This window comes from Phacochoerus africanus, chromosome 15 (assembly GCF_016906955.1).
Source record: "Phacochoerus africanus isolate WHEZ1 chromosome 15, ROS_Pafr_v1, whole genome shotgun sequence".
NCBI lineage: Eukaryota > Metazoa > Chordata > Mammalia > Artiodactyla > Suidae > Phacochoerus > Phacochoerus africanus.
In genome coordinates, this window is record NC_062558.1 from 50,912,204 (window position 1) to 50,931,035 (window position 18,832).

General features: G+C 53.3%; 1 protein-coding gene across 5 annotated transcripts in view; it reads right to left on the reverse strand.

The window, feature by feature from the left end:
- Positions 1-18,832, reverse strand: part of MED15 (mediator complex subunit 15) — a 57,220-nt gene that overhangs the window by 6,529 nt on the left and 31,859 nt on the right. For 3 of the 5 annotated variants that reach the window (XM_047762291.1, XM_047762296.1, XM_047762292.1), the window contains exons 3-8: positions 15,658-15,709; positions 14,005-14,034; positions 12,197-12,409; positions 7,416-7,630; positions 6,259-6,582; positions 5,027-5,146 (exon numbers count right to left, since the gene is read on the reverse strand). In XM_047762291.1, the coding sequence (XP_047618247.1) occupies positions 5,027-5,146; positions 6,259-6,582; positions 7,416-7,630; positions 12,197-12,409; positions 14,005-14,034; positions 15,658-15,709 (954 nt within the window). Of the gene's footprint in view, positions 1-5,026; positions 5,147-6,258; positions 6,583-7,415; positions 7,631-12,196; positions 12,410-14,004; positions 14,035-15,657; positions 15,710-15,923; positions 16,368-18,832 lie in introns of those variants that run through there. The other 2 variants (XM_047762295.1, XM_047762293.1) reach the window with 2 other exon arrangements.

Consider the following 18,832-nt stretch of genomic DNA (forward strand, 5'->3'; position numbering starts at 1 on the left):
AGGGCTGGTGGCCAGAGAAGAGGGCGAGACAGACCAGAGAGCCCAGTCTCACAAAAGGTCGATAAGTAGAGCCGGCTTTCTATCCTGACTGTCCCCTTGGACTCAATTTGTGGCTACAAGAAAAGAACAAAGCCAGTCAGGCGAGGTGGGTGCTGAAGCAGGTCCCCTGAGGGCTGTGTGCAGGGGCTAGGGGCGGACTGCAGCCACTGGACCCATCAAGGTCCGCGGGTGCCAGTGGGTGAGCACTTGAGTGGGACACCTGTTGGTATTACATGTATTACACACTCACAATGTTGGCGATTTTATTGTTTATATAAAAATCAGGTTCATGTGCTGAAGCCAAAGCCATTCCCAACACCCACCAACTGAAGCTGTAAACCCAGCCCAACGGACATGGAGCCAGAGGCAAGAGAAGGACAAACAAGCAGCTGGAGGCCACAAAGCAGAGGCTCCAAAGGGCCAATGGCAAGGAGCCGGGCACTCAGTGTATAAGGGCCCTGAGCCCCCAGCAGCTTGTGGGAGCTGCGCCTGGGCTATCCCCTCCTACTCCCCCTCCCCTGCTCCTGCTCTTCTGGGGAACTCCCACTCAGCTTTTCCACCAGCAGATTCCAAACCCTTTCCTCCCCCCATAACTGACACCCACCAAAGGAAAGTCAACTGCAAAGAAGCAAGCCCTAGCCTGTGACAAATGGTGTCAACAGGGCCTCAGATGTGAGCCATCGGGAGGGCAGGGCTACTGCCTACTGGGGTTTATAGGTGCATTACCCTCGCAACAGACACTGGATTTCAAAGTTGTGGAAAATCTGAGGTTTTTGCAGCAAATCCACTAAAATGGAAAGTCCAGAAAATGATGGAGCCTCATCTGGGCATTTTACCTTCAAAATCTTAGAACAGTGCCCGGCCCACGAATGCACACAATGAATATGTATCAGACAAGTGAACACACCATGGAAGAACTCCAGGTTCCATATGGAAATGGGAGAGCCAGGAATTCATACCCCTGAAAGAGCAGTGGGAAAAGGAGTCTTCATCCACCTGGAAAGGGGCCTGTGCACCGGAGAAGCTACACTCCACAGAGCAAGCTCAGAACCGCACAGCTGGTGATGGAACTTTATGCCTCCGTGGTCTGAATCTCCACGATGGGCGCCCCGCAGCACAGCAGCTGTGAGCTTCCCCTCAGGTCCCACGGGCCCTCGAGGTGTGACTGAATGTAACTTGAGGAGCTGAATCCTTAGTTTTACTTATTTGTAATTAACATAAAGGTGAAGAGCCACCCGGGGCTGGTGGCTACAGTACTAGACAGTAGAGTCCCAGGAAGCAAAACCACCCGTTTAGCTGCCGTTTCATTTTACCACCAAGACGGCAGCAGCGTAACTCTAAACGCTAAAAATATTAGACACTGAACTCCACCTTCTCCAGGAAAGGAAAATGCTGGAACTAACTATCCAAAGTGTTAAAATGACAATAAACCCAGCTATTTACTCACATACCCTCAAGTGGCAAGCTGGGGGGTGGCCTTGTGTGTGTGGCCAGGCCCTTTGAGAGCCATGATGAAGGCCACCGAGGAGCTCCTGGCCTTGCGAAGGGGCCGACCTGACAGTGCCTATGCCTGTGCTGAGGACTGTCCACCCAGGAGTGGCGTTCGATGGGACGGCAGATGGGAGCCAGGCTTACTTGCATCCCACCTTGGGCCAAGGCCACAGTGATCATCTTTAGGACAGCTGGACAAGACAAGGTGACAGCAACGAAGAAACTCGGGGGGTGGGAGGTACAGTGGGGAGGGGCACACTGTCTGATGGGAGTGAGGCTCCCAGGGCTGGGCAGGCTGGCCTCCTTGGCCAAGCCCAAGGCAGGGAGGTCAGTCTGGACTTTGGGAAGTTAGGGGAGCTGCCAGGAACGCAGCCTTCAGACCTTTCTACACCTTCCACATAGCCCTATCCCAGACGGGCTGCAGGGCCAGACCTTAAAGGCCAGGCTGCGGAAGCATGTCCACAGCTATCGTCACAACAGGAAGAGCCTAACAGGTACTCACAGCACCTTCCCTCTCAGGACTACACACCTGAGCTCAAACCCTGCTCCTCTCCTCTGGGTCCTGGCTTTCTTCTGTAACCAACACTGGGGGAGGTGGGCATGGGAGGCCTGGATGCTGTACCTCCCATGGGGACACAGTTCAGGTCTATCCCTAATGTATACAATGACCCTCTCCTTGCCAACTTCTATTTCCAGAAGCACTGAGGCAGGCACCCTGGGGTCCAAGCCCTAGGCTGGCCCTGGAGTGCAGGGCCTGTGTGTGCTTACAACTGTGGGGATAACCCCAAATGAAAACCACAGCCAGGTTCAGGAAGGATGCAGGCTGACCCACCAGAAAACAAAACATCTACCTCCAGAAGCTGAGCTGGTCTGTGAGGCAGGACAGCGCCCACAGCCACGCAGTCGCGTGGCACAGAGTGCCAGGGGCAGGGCTCCACAGCAGGAGAAAGACTGCAAGGAGACCCCAGCACCACACATGTGCCCCTCACTCACCAGTGCACCCGCAGTCAATGCAAGCTGGGAGGTGACACAGGCAGCAAGTGCCAACATGAACCTGGTCATGGCTCTGGGCAAGGAAGCCACTGTCCTGGGGTCCCCAAACAAGCGTGGCCTGAGGAGCAACCCCCCCATCAGACACTAAGTGTGGGTATTGGTGGGTGGAGCACCGCACCATCATGGGGCCCCACTGCCCTCACCTGGACAAATGGCCAACCAGTGCCGCTTTATGATTGGGGCGCCCAGTTGCGAGCTGGTGGCCACACAACAGGGTCCCTTCTGGAGCAAGAAAGGCATGACTTCTTCCCAGAAGAAGCAAAAGTCATAAAGAATGAAAACTGAAGTCTAATTTCTGCAGACTGGTTTCTGGTCACAGAACTGTGGAGGAAAAGTGTACAAAATCTTTTTTTTTTTTTAATTAAAAAAAAATTCTGGAGTTCCCGTCATGGCGCAGTGGTTAACGAATCCGACTAGGAACCATGAGGTTGCGGGTTCAGTCCCTGCCCTTGCTCAGTGGGTTAACGATCCGGCGTTGCCGTGAGCTGTGGCGTAGGTTGCAGACGCGGCTCGGATCCCGCGTTGCTGTGGCTCTGGCGTAGGCCGGTGGCTACAGCTCCGATTCGACCCCTAGCCTGGGAACCTCCATATGCCATGGGAGCGGCCCAAAGAAATAGCAAAACAAAAACAAAACAAAACAAAACAAAACAAACAAAAACAAATTTTTCGGAGGACTTCCTGTTGTGGCTCAGTGGTTAACAAATCCAACTAGGAACCATGAGGCAGCAGGTTCGATCCCTGGCCTTGCTCAGTGGGTTAAGGATCTGGTGTTGCCTTGGCTCTGGTGTAGGCTGGCGGCTGCAGCTCCGATTCAACCCCTAGCCTGGGAACTTCCATATGTCATGGGGGTGGCCCTAGAAAAGGCAAAAAGACAAAAAAAAAATTTTTTTTTGGAGCTCTCATTGTGGCAAAATGGGATCGGCAACGTATTGGGAGTACTGGGACATGGATTTGATCCCTGGCCTGGCGTTGCCCAAAGCAGCAGCTTAGTTTGTGGGTGTGGCTCCAATCTGATTCTCTGGCCCGGGAGCTCCATATGCCGTGGGGGGGGGCCAAGAAAAAAAACCAAAACACATTCTTTTTACGGCCATACCTGTCACATATGAAGGTTCCCAGGCCAGGGGTTGAATCAGAACTGCAGCTGCCAGCCTACACCACAGCCATAGCAATGCCAGATCTAACTGCGTCCTTGACTTAAGCCTCAGGAGGGTGATGGGGAGCCTAGGAAGATGCAGGCAATGGGCCTCCCTGAGCTAGAGGCCTATGAACTAAACAGAAAGATTTGCCTAGCCCATTGGAGGATGTCGACTTTTATAGCCGCTCCCTTCCCAAACACCAGGAAATAGGGTGTAAAGGGAGGTTCTGCTTCAGGACAGAAGCTGGAAGGTCAGAGGCCACTTCCTACCAGACCTGAGACACAGCAAGGGCAGCAGCTCCCGCAGACTGGCCGGTCACTATGTGCTGCCGCTGCTCCGACTCTGACTGCACACCACTCCTGCTCTTCCCAGGACACCAAGAGCAGGGATCCCAGGAGGCCTGAGGACAGGCTGGGGGACAGACTGTGGTGGCGGAAAAGAACTCCAGCTACAGATGTGACATCCACAGTATTTCACACAAGAGTGAGTCCGGGCGAGCTGGTCACAAGGTGGAACAACCACAGACTACTTGTGAGCACCCCAGGCTCCGCACCCCCATGCAGCAAACACACGGCCTCCGGCTTGCTTGGTCCGTGGCCCTGACCACCAGACAGAGAGGGAGCCTGGCGGACTCAGGGAATGAGCTGGGCGGGAGGCAGTGAGCCACCAGACACGGGAGCGCCACAAGGGCGGGTAGCCCACTGGAGTCTTCTCACGTCAACCAGCACCTCTGCTCTGTCTAAAGCCAATACTCTGTCATGCCTGGCTGTTAGTGCTGCCTCTGCCAGGTGGACACAGGAAGACTCAAGGCCAGGACTGGACACATGCATGGGGGTGAGGGGGCTTATGGGGAAGTCACGAGGCCTGACCTCCAACCCCAGATGCCAAGGAGGTGTGGCCTCTGCCAGGCCAAACCAGGAGGTCTCCTCCATCCTATCAACATCCAATTCGCAGGGGTGGGTGTGGCAGGCCTCAGGGCCACATGTGTCAACACAGGGCTGAGCCCCAGAACATTGGAGCAAGGGACCGCCAGAGCCAGATGCCACCATCCTTGTGTTCCTCCTAGATTCTAGAGCTACTGTCCCTGCCAGGTGAGAAGAGACTGCCATGCTCTCCTCTCAGAGAAGAGGGAAGATGAGGGGCATCAGCAGGGGGAAGCTGGGCGCTGAGTAGGGCTGGCAAACTCAGGGCTCCGCGGACCAGCCGTGATCCAACCAGGACCCTCGTAGAGCGTGTGTCAGCCAGCTCCATGCACGGGAGACATGCCCCTGTCAGTGTCTGCAGAGCCAAGGCCCATAGGCCCTCACCTGGACTCCGGAACCCACTATCTGGGAGGCCTGAGCTGTCGGCACTGCTGTCTGCGGCTGCACCTGGGGCTGCACCTGGGGCTGCACCTGCGGCTGCTGCACCACCATCGGAGCTCGGACCTGAGGGAGGAAGGGAGCACACGATCTGGAGCCACCCAGGGCCAAGGGCAGGGCACCCTCCACTTCTTCAGGACTTGAGTCTGCAAGCTCCTTGAGAGGGCGGGCTGGTGTGACTTCACTGGCTACTGGCCGCCCTTTATGCCGTGGCTCATCAGAAGTGTCCCATGCCAGCCTGGCTCTAAGTTGGCACAGCCTCCGCCCCCCTCCCACCCCATCTCCCTCGACTGGTGAGAAGTTTGACTCGACAGGATGTCACCATACAGCCATTACCACCAGCTACCACTGCAAGCAAAGCAATGGCTCCCAAGGCCAAATGCACAGCCCCGCCTACTCAGCCAAGCACGCTGACAGCCTACGAGGGCCTCAGTCAGAGCCCTAACTCCTCGAAGGAAACCAGGGCCAGCTGGCTCCCAGGTGACAGATGTGACCCACCTCAGGACCTCCACCCACCTTCCAGCCCATACCTGTGGGGGGCTCCTATTCACTTGTCACTCAGTTCAGGCATGGCCTGTCCCCACTCTTTCCAATGAGTCACAATCAGAAAAGGCCACAAAAACAAAAAAAAAAAAGTGAGCTGAGAAAACACTAAAATGGCCCCTTGACATAGCTACTCCCAACTTGGTGACAAATTTCTGTCTTCCATGTAAACACTGTGGACTGACTCTTATTTTACAAAAATGCGTAAGGCTGAAAATAACAGTATTTTATATGACTGCCCTCACAAAAACATGGTCACAATCTCTGCTCAGAAAAGAACTCCAAGTGGCTAGCAAGTCACCTTGACCCTCCTGGAAGCGGCACGCCTTTCCCCACCATGAGCACACAGGTGCTGCCATCCTCCTAGTCATCCACAATGTCATAGGGCTCATGGCCTCTGCTGCAACCAGCCACGCTGCTTGCAAGATGAGCTGTCACCCCAGCAGTGGGGGTGCAGCGGCTGGCGGGACACATGTTCCCTTGCTGAGCAGACATGCGGGCCGGTGGGGTCTGGGGCCACCAAGGTCTCAGTGCTTGAAGAGGAGAAGCTGTCTGCAGTCAAGGCACCCAGAAACCACCACAGCACACATGACACCATGAGAAGAGCCATGGCCACATGAGCCCCAGGTACTCACAAGTTTCAGCTGGGGCTGTGCATACAGCATCTGTCCCGGGAGGGTTGCAGCCTGCGACACCAGAGGCTGTGTCTGTGACTGAGGTGGGAGCTGTGATGGTTGGTTCTGTGCAACTGGTGGCTGCGGCTGCGGTGGCGGCTGGTGGTGCTGTGGGTGATGCAATTGCTGCAGCTGCTGGGGCAGGGCCTGAGAAGGGGGGGGCTGTGGCTGCTGCATGGGTGGCTGCTGCATTGGTGGCTGAGCCTGCAGAGCCTGCTGCTGCTGCTGTTGTTGTTGTTGAAGCTGCAACTGTGCCATTCGCTGAAGTTGCTGCTGCTGCTGCATCTGGAGTGAGACAAGCAGCACTTGTCATCTCACTGGCCTCAGGGCTCTGTGCTGGTCTGGCCCCTGGTGAGGCAGAGGGACACTTCCCACAGGACGCTGAGGATGCCAAGTGTGCACCGTGCCCCAGCCCCAGATGCCAGCCCACCCGAGGCCTAAGAGGATTAAGGAAGGGTTGAGGGAAGTGTCTCATGAGCTTGGAAAGGGTCATACATGGGTGTTGCCCAGACAAGCTGAGGCAACACTTGGCTGAGGGCATATCTCAGAAGCCACCCTAGTTTGGGAGGTCTGTTTGGTCCCTAGAGTGGTTACTGTAAGGCCTTAGGATGAGGAGGAAAGTGGGACTGAAGCCTCATGGCCAGTCCTGGGAGAAGGGCCTCCAACCTGGAGGGGCCACTGGGCAAAGGAGGCAGTGAGCCAAATTCTGGAGCAGGTGGGAAAGCACAGGGCCCTTTGGGGTGTCCCTCCCTCAGCCAGGAGCAGACCTGACCAAAGATGCTGAACACGTCTGGAGACTGACTACAAACTGTGGGCAAGAAAAGGTTGTCTTCCAAGGAGGGCTTCTAATGCCACGCTGCCACCCCTCCGCGGGATGCTGGATGTGGGTGGTGGACATCCAGGGACAGAACGAGAGGCATGCATGTCCTCACAGCGGACACACCACAGGGTGCATCAGGCCATCCTGCTTGTGCAATGTCCAGCCCACCTGGAGTCCATCCAGATGCCAGGTGCCCAGCTGCCTTCCCCACAAGCTCACAAGCCAGCCTCTGCCCCATCTGTGCCCTGAGGGAGCCCTTGGAGGAGAAACCTGGCTGAGGGCACGGAGCACTGAGTACCTGCTGCTGGTTCTGGTGGTGCAACTTGATCAGGTGCTGCTGCTGCTGCTGCTGCTGCTGCAGTTGCTGCTGCTGCTGCTGCACAGCTACCTGGAACTGTTGCTGCATGGCACTCTGCTGTGCTTGGAGCTGCTGCTGCTGCTGCTGTAGCGCCACTTGCTGCTGGAACTGTTGCTGCTGCTGCTGTAGTGCCGCCTGCTGGAGCTGCAGCTGGGCTGGAAACAGGGTGAGTGTGTGTGTGTGTGTGTGTGTGTGACTACTCTGCCTGCCCCATGCCAGTGTGTGTGTGTGTGTGTGTGTGTGTGTGTGTGTGTGTGTGTGTGACTACTCTGCCTGCCCCATGCCAGGGACGACAGGCAGGGTGGCCGGAGTGGACTTAGCACCATAAATAACCAGCAGGAAAGAATGGACTGGCTGGTCTCTAGGTGGTCCAGAAGCCCAGCCCTGGAACCACTGACCTGCTCCCTGACCTGAGGAAGTGCCAATCTGAACACATCATATCAATGGACTCTCAGGACTGGGGTCTTCTGTGACTGGCTCCTTGCCCTCAACATCACTTTTGCAAAGCTCCCCCACAAGGTGGCAGGATCAGTAACCCCTTTCTTTCTAGTGTCAAATGATAGTCTGTTATATGGATTTTCTACGTTTTGTGCATCTATCCATCAGCTAGCTAACAGACGTTTGGGTTGTTTCCACTTCTGGGTGGTTACGAATAATGCTGATGTAAACAATCACTTGCAAGACTTTCTGTGATGTGGTCTCTTTTCAGGTGACAGAAATGTTTCAGAATTGTGGTGGTGGTTGCTCTGAAAAGCACTGAACGCCCTGCAGTGCAAACTATGGTACATGAACTTCAATACACAGTTTGCAAAGCACTGCAAACTATGAGTCCAAGAAGTTCAGTGAAGCTGCTGTCTAGGTTAAAAGAGATGCAGACACAGCATGCTTTGGCCGGCTCCCCCCAGTGGTACTACTTTGTGACATTACAACACAACACAATCAGAACCTATGCTCATCTGCCTGAGTGTGTAGTTTATGTTCTGTACAATCTCCTCATCCAATGAGACTGAGCCACCACTGCAAGTCAAGATACCAAACAGTTCCCACACCACAGGGAGCCCTCCGGCTGCCAGCCTCCAGCAGCTACCAAGGCGATCTCTACTTTTACCTCTGCCACTTTCAAGGGGGATGAGGAGGACCATGCAGCATGACCTTCTCCTCCACACAATCCTCTGAGGGCTGTCAGAGTACAGATCGCGGGCATCCATCCCACCCACAGGCTTAGACTAAGTTACTCACTACTTCATTCGACTCTCTCTAAATTTATTACTTCTGTCTGCTTAACTATCAGGGAGAGGAAACTGCCCAACACATTTTAATTTTCAAGTCTTCTTGCATCTTCTATTGTGGGCATGTTTCCTGCAAAGACTGAACAGCTTTGTATGCTCTCCTTCCACTTATATTCAGTCTCACATCTTCTGTCTCTTAGCAGAAAGCCTACCCCTTCGCATTTACTGTGATTACTTATAGTTTTCAACTTATTTGTATCTGTCTTCCCCTTCTAAGTTTCCCTTCCATCTCCTTTTGTTTCTCAGCTTTACCGAGGTAGAAGTGACAATATTTTTCTCCTTTCCTAAACTGTATTTTGCTGGATGGTTGGGTTGAATTTTTATTTGCTGTTTCTGTTTTATTCTATTTTTTCTGAGATGGTCTTCTGGCCTTTGGTGTCCTACTGTCTCAGGACAGGTTGGAGTGTGGACACCCTACTAACGTGCTGCCCTTCCACTCTGTGCCCTGGGTCCTCTCCTTATTGCCAGTCAGATGACCTGATCTCATACTCCGCATCTCTCACCCCCTGCTTCCCAAGGCCTCTTCTCTGGGCTACAAGCTAGGTAACATCTCCACATGCAGCTTCTAGCTCACAAATTTCTTCTTCAGCTCTGTCTAATTCACCCACACTCTCCCCTTTCAGGTCAGGTTCTACTTGGCTACTTTTAAAATCTGCTTGGTCACTCCTGATACAGCATCATGGTGCTCGTTCACTTTAAAGTCCAGCCTTTATTTATTTATTTATTTATTTAATTTTTGCTTTTTAGGGCCACACCTGCGGCATATGAAAGTTCCCAGGCTAGGGGTCGAATTGTAGCTATAGCTGCTGGCCTACACCACAGTCACATTACAAGGGATCCGAGCTTCGACTGTGACCTATACCACAGCTCACAGCAATGCTGGATCTCTAACCCACTGAGCGAGACCAGGGATTAAACCCACATTCTCATGGACCCTGCATGGGTTCATTAACCACTGAGCCACAAAGGGAACAGGGAGCCTTTATTTTTTAAGCACCCCAAGGCCAGGTGTCCCTGTGCCGTCTCCATATCTGATTATCTACGCTCCTCCTAGAAGTGTGTCTGCTCCCTTCCTGCTGCCAATTTTATGTGCTCACTACCTGGCCTTAGCCTGCAACTCCCACAGGCCTGAACTGGAAGCACTCTCTTCCAATCTACCCCGGTCTCTGGGGGAGCTGGGAACAAACACCAAGGCCCCCAGTGCAAATCCAGGGTAGAGGGGTCACAGGCTTGCCTTCCTCCACCTTCTGCCAACCTGGCAATTCACAATGCAGCCTACCTAGCATCTAGTTATCCAGGAGGAGGGAGGGCTCCTCAGCACCCAGCCTCTCAGCCAGCCAGAAATAGGGCTTATTTTCAAAGTTGGTTCTAAAGGCACATGATAAAAAACTCATCAAGGAACAAAAATGCATAGAGTTCAAAGTACTGCACCTCAGCCCAGCCTCTAGTCAGCAGTGTGCATTTCCTGTGGCTCAGCCAGGTCACCTGGAGCAGACACACTTCTAGGAGTGCAGATAATAATCAGATGTGGAGACGCACAGGGAGGGACACCTGGCCTTGGGGTGCTTAAAATAAACGCTCCACAGAGGGCTCTGGACTGCCTATGAGAGGCCTGGCCAAAGCTCTGACCTACACTCTGGGGACAAGGAACTAAGGTCTGAGGCAGCCTTAATCACACAGTGTTATTTGGAAAAGGTGTCAGGAAGGCGTAGCAAGTGCCCATCGGGCCACCACACCTACTTCAGGTGGGCCAGGTGGCAAGAGGTGACAGGTGGGGAGGGAGTGTCTCTGGCAGAGGCAGCAGCAGGATATGAAAGCAGAGAACCACGTCAACTTTCCCTAGTGATACACAGGACACCAGGCCCCTCAGAGTCGGAAAATAGGATGTGGACCAAGGTCAGACTGGGGGGAATGCAGGCAGCCCACCAAAGCTTCACCCTTGAAGTGACATAGTCTCAGGACTAAGAATGCAAGACACACACCATGGGAGCATTCTGAACTCATACGCTCTGAAACTATTTTTTATTCTAAAATCTAAGTTTGTGATAAAACGAAATTCAACCAGTACACCAGGGTGAAACGTAGAAAGGAGCCAGCCAGAGCAGACACTGAGCATCCTTTCCAAAGCCACCCCATGTGTGTGTGTGTGGCAGGTGTGCTGATGAGAGAGGACACAGGAGCTCGAAATGAAGAGCCATGCAATGAGCAAAGCGGCAGATGGCAAGATGTCAATAGGGAGAAGAAACGAAGCTCTGGGAGGAAGGGGTGGTGGGAGCAGAAGGACACAGAGGACTGTGCTCAAGGCTGTGGCTGCCGCCCCCCGTCACAGGTTCCTGAGAAGGATGTGTGACAAAACACATGGAAATATCACAACCTCTACCTGAGTGGTCACAGCAGCTTTACCTGTAACAGCCCAAATCGAAACAACCCAAATGTCCTCTGTGGGTGCCTGGATAAGCAAACCAAGAGGGAACGACACCCCGCAAGGAGGAGGAAAGAATGGCTGACACCACCTGGAGGGTTTCAAGAGCACTATAGGCAGAGTGAAAAATGCCAGCCTCCAAAAGTCAAATATCATATGGGTCCATGGATGGAACATTTGCAAAATGGGACAATCACAGAGGCTGAGAACAGGTCAGCGGTTGCCAGGCTGGGAGCTGAAGGCGGGTGCAATTATCAGGAGGTGCCGTGACTGCCTGCCGGTGAGGATGACGACGCCATTCTACAAGTGACAGACCCTCACAGAAGTATACATGTGCACGTGCAAGGGAAAGCCCAGTCCCTTGTGAGAAGTCTACTGGAGAGAATGGCCTTGTGGTTTTGGTGATTTGGGCTAAAATGTTTCTCTGGGGGACCTGGGGGAGGGGCATGTAGGACTCTCTGCACTATTCTGTACCTTTCTGTGACTCAAACCGTTTTTAAAAGTTTTATAAGGAAAAGAGTACTGAACAAATGTCTAGTATCAAAGGTCCACCAAGAGGGTTCTGGAAAGAAAAGGCAGGCCTGCCCAGCCTGAGCAGCAAGTGGAGGAGATGAGGGGGTGCCCTGCAGAGAAGCGCAGAGGGCTGGGTGTGTCCATCAGGAAGCAACCTGGCTGCAGCCACAATGCAAGGGTGGCCCGTGGCCAGGGCAGCTCTAGAAGAGCCAGCTTCCCAAATCAGGTGGTCGGGGGGCTGTGGGTGCCAATAGTACTGCTTCAGGGCCGAGGATACCAAGACAGAACTGGTTCTACCCTGACTATAAGCACAACCCCCTGGATGGCGTCCCCAGCTCCCCCACTTCACAAGCCCTCCCCCACCCCTGGGCAGAGGGCTCCGGTGCCCCAACTCTTCTGGGAGGCCGAGCTTCTCCCTGCTCTTCCCCACCCCGCCCTCAGCACGGACCACAGCGCGTCTGCATAGCGCGGCAGGTTCTGAGACGTGTGGTACTCACTCTGTGGGGCTGCTGTGGACACGACGGCCATGCTGTGGGGGGCCATCCCTGAAGTGCCGGGAGGTGGCTGCCCTGAGAGCGGCATCGGCTGCCCCATGGCCCCCAGGCCACTCATACCACCCAGGGGCTGTCCTGGGCCCCGAGAAGGTATGCCAATTCCAGTCGCTCCTGCAGCAGGCCCGCTGGTCAGGCTCTGTAGCGCATTCATAGGGTCTGCGAAGCACAGGGCACAGTGTCTCAGGGCAGCACCCACCAATGCAGACAAGACGCAATCAAGCACACGTGTCCTCCCACCTCCAGGGTCAACTCCCTCAATGCCCCAAATGGGAAGAGGCCAGGGACCAGGACACCTCCTACCCTGAGTCCTCCTGGGCAGGAAGCACACCCCACACCCTCACCAACCTGTGCCAGAGCCCCAGCGGTGAGAAGCAAATGAGCCCCACTGGTCACCCACTCCTCGCACTGAGACACAGCTGGGATTCCAAAGAAAACAAGGGACAAGGGCCCCCTGCACAGTAAGCAAGAGCCTGGGGCCAGAGTATGGGAGTGCCGTCCTTGCACACCAGCAGCCCACCTCTGCTAAGCCTGGGCAGGACCCCACCGAGGAGGAGCTCTCGGGAAAGGCCTCGAGAAAAGGGTGCAGTGTGTGCAAGAGGTCTGCAGAGTGCAAGGGGTGCAGTGGGGCTGGCCGGCGTGGAGTGGACTTAGCTGAGCAAAGCTGCACCCAGCACCAGAGCCCAGGGCTCTCGCCACAACAGCAAACAGCCACCTGCTGGCAGATGTGGCCTTGCCAGCACACCACGCCATGGGACTCGGTACCCAAGGGCCCTGTGTACCAATGCCAAGAACTCAGTCTCTTGGCCAAGCACACTTGATCTTCACTTTCTTCCAGCCCCGGGAGGCCTGCAATCACCACACGTGCCAGGAGACCCCAGGCAGGTACAGCCAGCTCAGTGAGCAAGCCTGGGTGCCTGACAGCAGGACAAACAGCCAGGCTGGCTTCTCGCCTCAAAGGTCGGAGCTTGGTTGGCCACTGGGCTCTGCTAAACCCCTTCACTGGCAGCTGGGCTCACTCAGTGAGACCAGGGCTAAATCAACAGGGTTCCCATGTGACAGAACCTTGAAATTACAAAAATGATAATTCTTAACTTAGAAAGAAACTTTGTAACTTAAGAAGTGAATTCAGGAGTTCCCGTCGTAGTGCAGTGGTTAACGAATCCGACTAGGAACCATGAGGTTGCGGGTTCAGTCCCTGCCCTTGCTCAGTGGGTTAACGATCCGGCGTTGCCGTGAGCTGTGGTGTAGGTTGCAGATGCGGCTCGGATCCCGCGTTGCTGTGGCTCTGGCGTAGGCCGGTGGCTACAGCTCCAATTCAACCCCTGGCCTGGGAACCTCCATATGCCGCAGGAGCGGCCCAAGAAATAGCAACAACAACAAAAGACCAAAAAAAAAAAAAAAAAGAAGTGAATTCACAGCTATCCTTTAAGAAATACCACTGCAGAGTATTATGGTGCATATGCCATAACCATCCTCTCCCCAAGAGCTCAACACGTTAGACGCTATGGCCATAATCATGTGGGCCCTCATCATTTGGCTGGGGGAGCGGGATGGGGCGGTATGTCTGCCGGGAAGAAGGTGGGTCTCGGGCCGGGAACTGGCAGTTCTCACGGACCCGAGGTCTCCTCTCTGGGAACTTCCTCCTCCAGTTAACAGCTTAACCTCAGGCACACACGTGTCCACAGCCTCACTCCCGCGCCCCGCATCCAAGGTCAGGGAAAAACTTTAATTCAAAAAGGAGAAACTCTTACCACTGCCAGATGCTTGAGATTTCTTGTTATCTATATTAAGAAAAAAAAGTAAATAGTTTTTATATAACCACATATTTCCATGCTAAGTCAGTTCTAAAGGCATTTGCCCAGAGGTCATTTGCTAAAACCGAGCTGACCCTGCCTAGAAACAAGACAAAACAAACGTCAGAGCTTCAGCGTGTGTTTGTGTGTGAACATGTGTGTGTCCCACCCCCGGCAGCACTGACACACAAGGAGGCCTGCGGCAAGAGTGCAGAACCGCCCCATGGCTAAGAGCTACCCCAGGAGGAGGCCCACTCTGGGGAGGCAACACCCCCATTTTCTGGGTAAGGAAACGAAATCTGTCCAAGGCTGGCCAGAGGTGGGATCCAACCAGCCTCAGCAGAGGTGGGGAACTGCCACGCCAGTTCCACCCTCTCCCAGTGGTGGGACAGCTATGGGCATTGCCATGCCAGCGCCGGCTCCCAAATAGGCCAACCAGCCTGATAAGCAGAGCCCTTGCCAGGACAAACGGAGTAACGGCCAGGCTGCTCATTCCCCAGGCTTCTGGTTGCAGCTCCTCCTGTTCCAAACACCATGGGACCTTCCCAAACATGGCAAAAAGTGAAAGCAAGTTAAGTACATCTTGCTGACCATTCTGGTAAGAAATTAGTGTGCAAGGAACTAATAGCCTCACAGGGGCTCTGGAGTCCCCAACAGCTCCCGTTGTCTGAGAAACTGACAAGAAGATCCAGATGCCTCTAGACCCTGGGCAGCAGTCACCCGAGGGACAGGCTGTACAGAGAGGAGCCCGTCCACTGCAGTCACACACGTAGGCCACAAGGAGGCACTGTGGGAGAAACCCCAGGGCACCTGCCAGACCGCCTTCCATTAGAGACTGGCCACTCAGGGACATCAGTGTCTGTAGGTGTGGGAGGAACATACAAAAGCCAGGTGGGTCCCTGGCTGCGGCTGCAATGACAGAGCGGCCCTGAAGAGCCTCAGGGCTGCAGAAGGCCCTGAAGAAGCTGGTCCCTGAAGCTGCCGGCCTGACAGGAACACACTTAGGTCCAGCCTCCGTCAGAAAAACCAACAATTAGGGAAGGAAGAGTCTGTTCCAGGGCAGACTCTGCTTATTTAAGAGTTGCCTAGAGATAAAAGCAGCCGTTCTTCAGAAAGGGACATTGAGGAGTTCCCGTCGTGGCGCAGTGGTTAACGAATCCGACTAGGAACCATGAGGTTGCGGGTTCAGTCCCTGCCCTTGCTCAGTGGGTTAACGATCCGGCGTTGCCGTGAGCTGTGGTGTAGGTTGCAGATGCGGCTCGGATCCCGCGTTGCTGTGGCTCTGGCGTAGGCCGGTGGCTACAGCTCCGATTCAACCCCTAGCCTGGGAACCTCCATATGCCAAGAGAGCGGCCCAAGAAATAGCAACAACAACAACAACAACAAAAAAAAAAAAGACAAAAGACAAAAAAAAAAAGAAAGAAAGGGACATTGAACAGACAAGCAACAAGAGCGTGGTGCAGGCCACGTGGATGCTAACATTTCCACTGGGCCAAGATCAGCATGCTTGAGGCTGAGGATCTGGGAGGATGGGAAAGGTGGAAACAAACCCAGACATCCTGCCTCAGGCACTGTGGCCACAACCACCCGGAGACGTGAAGTGTTACTTACGGATGTCTCGGAAATGGATAATGAGCCTGGCCACCAGGGAAAGGTATTCGTCCTAAAAGTAAAAACAGGAAGCAGTTTAATCCCAGACAAAGAAGTAAGCCTGAGTGGCACCCCTCCCACCCATGCGAGCCATGAAGGACCTTTCCCGAAGGCAGGGATGGTGCCGTCCCCCCGGCCTCCTGGAAGCCATCTCCCCGGGAGAGGCCCTACACTCAGCTCCTGTAGGCCAACAAAAGGCACAAAGACACAGAAAATCAAGGAGGTACCGAGACACTGGAAGCTGCTTCTCTCCCTGGCCAGTTGGAAAGTGGCTCAGGCACCCTCTTTCCTCAAGGGGGGCCGTGGGACCGGCCCCAGGTCACACAGCGTCTCAGAAGAAGGCCTGCGCGAGCCCCTTTTGTTTTTGCTCTATTTGTACCAAAGTACTTTCGCTTTTAATACTGGCCTGTTGCTTTCTCACTGCTGACGTCGCACTTGCCTGCGAATCTGGACGTGCGCCCTGGCTATGCTTTTCGAAACTCTGTGTTGATCTGCATTAATGTGCTGCACAGGCCAAGGAGAAGGCATGGCGCCTCTCAGTGGAGGCAGGTGAAGGCTGCTGCCCAGGGCCCTCTTGGTTCCAGCTGCCGGGTTTCTGGTACTGCCCAGCAGCACCGGCCTTCCACTGATTGTCCTTTTTGTAACCAAGGACACTCACTCCCGGGTATTCTGGGGAAATCACTACTGTGTGTCCTGGGGTCAATGAAGGGACGTTCATAAATACAACCTTACTTCAGAGAAGCTAGACCATCCTTCTGGCAAGACAGGCAGAAAGAGCAGAGCCTTCACCCTGCCCACTCGGATGACCCCCTCCTAACTCACTGTGACACTGAGTCTGCTCAAGGACCCACCACACAGCCCAGAACCAGCCATGGCACCTGCAGTGGGACTCCCCAGGGACAACCTGTGAACCCAAGGACAAATGGAACCTATGGGAAACCCACGAAGGAGGTCTCAGACAAACCTAACAGTGTGAGCAGCTTCTAACCCTCACAAGCCCTCCTGGATCTCTAACTTCACCCAGCACTGTTTTCTCAGCCAGGGAATCAGCAGAAGAAAACATGGGGGAAAGACCTGGGGAGGCCATGGAGCAGGAACAGAGGGCAGAGCAGTGAGGCTCTGATGCAGCAAAGAGACACATGGGAGGCAGGTCGGCACTCCCTACTCCTGACAGCCCCCACCAATTTCTGGGAAGAAAGGGGTTCCCCCATACCACCTGACAAGGCTTGTCCTTGAAGGACTACAGGGTGGCAAGTGGGGGTTAATGGAAGCTCAGAAGCGAGGTGGCTGAGGATGAGGGGATGAGGACGGGGAGCTTGCCAAGATCTGACGGCTCATTAAGGCCTTGGCCATCTCTGGGGTCAGGGAAATGTTAAAAGAATTTGTCAAGCTTTTTCTATTTCCATAAAAGGTGAAACAAGAGGAAGCAAATTTAAAAAGCAACCAGGTGAGAGTTCCCCTGCATCACAGAGGGTTAAGGCATTGTCACTGCTGTGGCTTGGGTTGCTGCTATGACACAGGTTTGACCCCTGACCAGAGAACTTTTGTATGCTGTGGGTGTGGCCAAAAGAAATTAAACAAACAAAAAAGGAAATAGATCATTTAAAAGTCCATAAATAAGAGTTCTCATTGTGGCGGAATGGAAGCGAATCTGACTAGTATCCATGAGGATGCAGGTTCAATCCCTGGCCTCGCTCAGGTGGGTCGGGCTGTGCGCTGTGGTATTGGCTGCAGACATGGCTTGGATCCTGCATTGCTGTGGCTATGGAGTAGGCCATCAGCTGTGGTTCCGATTTGACCCCTAGCCTGGGAACTTCCATGTGCCCCCTAAAAAGCAAAAAGTCTATAAAAAGCATTCAAGAGCAAAACAACAACAAAAAATAAAAAAAAACAAATGAAAAATGGGGAGTTCCCATTGTAGATCAGTAGTTAATGAATCCAACTAGGAACCATGAGGTTGTGGGTTCGATCCGTGGCCTCGCTCAGTGGGTTAAGGATCTGGCATTGCCATGATCTGTGGTGTAGATAGCAGACGCGCCTCGGTTCCCATGTTGCTGTGGCTGTGGCATAGGCTGGCGGCTACAGCTCCGATTTGACCCCTAGCCTGGGAACCTCCATATGCCACAGATGCAGCCTTAGAAAAAGACAAAAAACAAAAAATAAACAAACAAACAAAAAATGGGCAGAAGACCTGAGCAGACATGTCTCTAAAGAAGACATACAGATGGTCAACAGGCACACGAAAAAATGCTCATTGTGAATTATTAGAGAAATGCAAATCAAAACTACAATGAGGGACCACTTCACACTGGTCAGAATGGCCATCATTAATAAGTCCACTAATAACAAACGCTGGAGAGGGTGTGGAAAAAAAAGGAACCCTCCTGAACTCTTGGTGGGAATGTAAATTGATACAACCACTATGGAAAACAGTATGGAGGTACCTCAGAAAACTAAATATAGAACTACCATATGATCCAGCAATCCCACTCCTGGGCATATATCTGGACAAAACTTTCATTCAATAAGATACATGGGAGTTCACACTATGGCGCAGTGGAAATGAATCTGACTAGGAACCATAAGGTTGCGGATTCAATCCCTGGCCTTGCTCAGTGGGTTAAGGATCCAGCAATGCCGTGAGCTATGGTATAGGTTGCAGACATGGCTTGGATCTGGCATTGGTGTGACTCTGGCATAGCCAGCAGCTACAGCTCCGATTAGACCCCTAGCCTGGGAACCTCCATATGCCGTGGGTGCAGCCCTAAAATGACAAAAAGACAAAAAGACAAAACAAACAAACAAACAAAAAAACCCCCAAAAGATACATGCACTCCTATATTCACTGAATCATTATTCACAATAGGCAAGACCTAGAAACAACCTTTAAATGGATTAAACAACCTTTAATCCATCAACAGGTGGATGGATTAAAAAGATGTGGTATGTATACACAATGGACTACTACTCAGCCATAAACAAGAACAAAGTAATGCCATGTGCAGCAACATGGATGGAACTAGAGATTCTCATACTTAGTGAAGTCAGAAGGAAAAAGACAAATACCATACGATATCACATATATGGAATCTAATATATGGCATATATGAACCTATCTACAGAAAAGAAACAAACT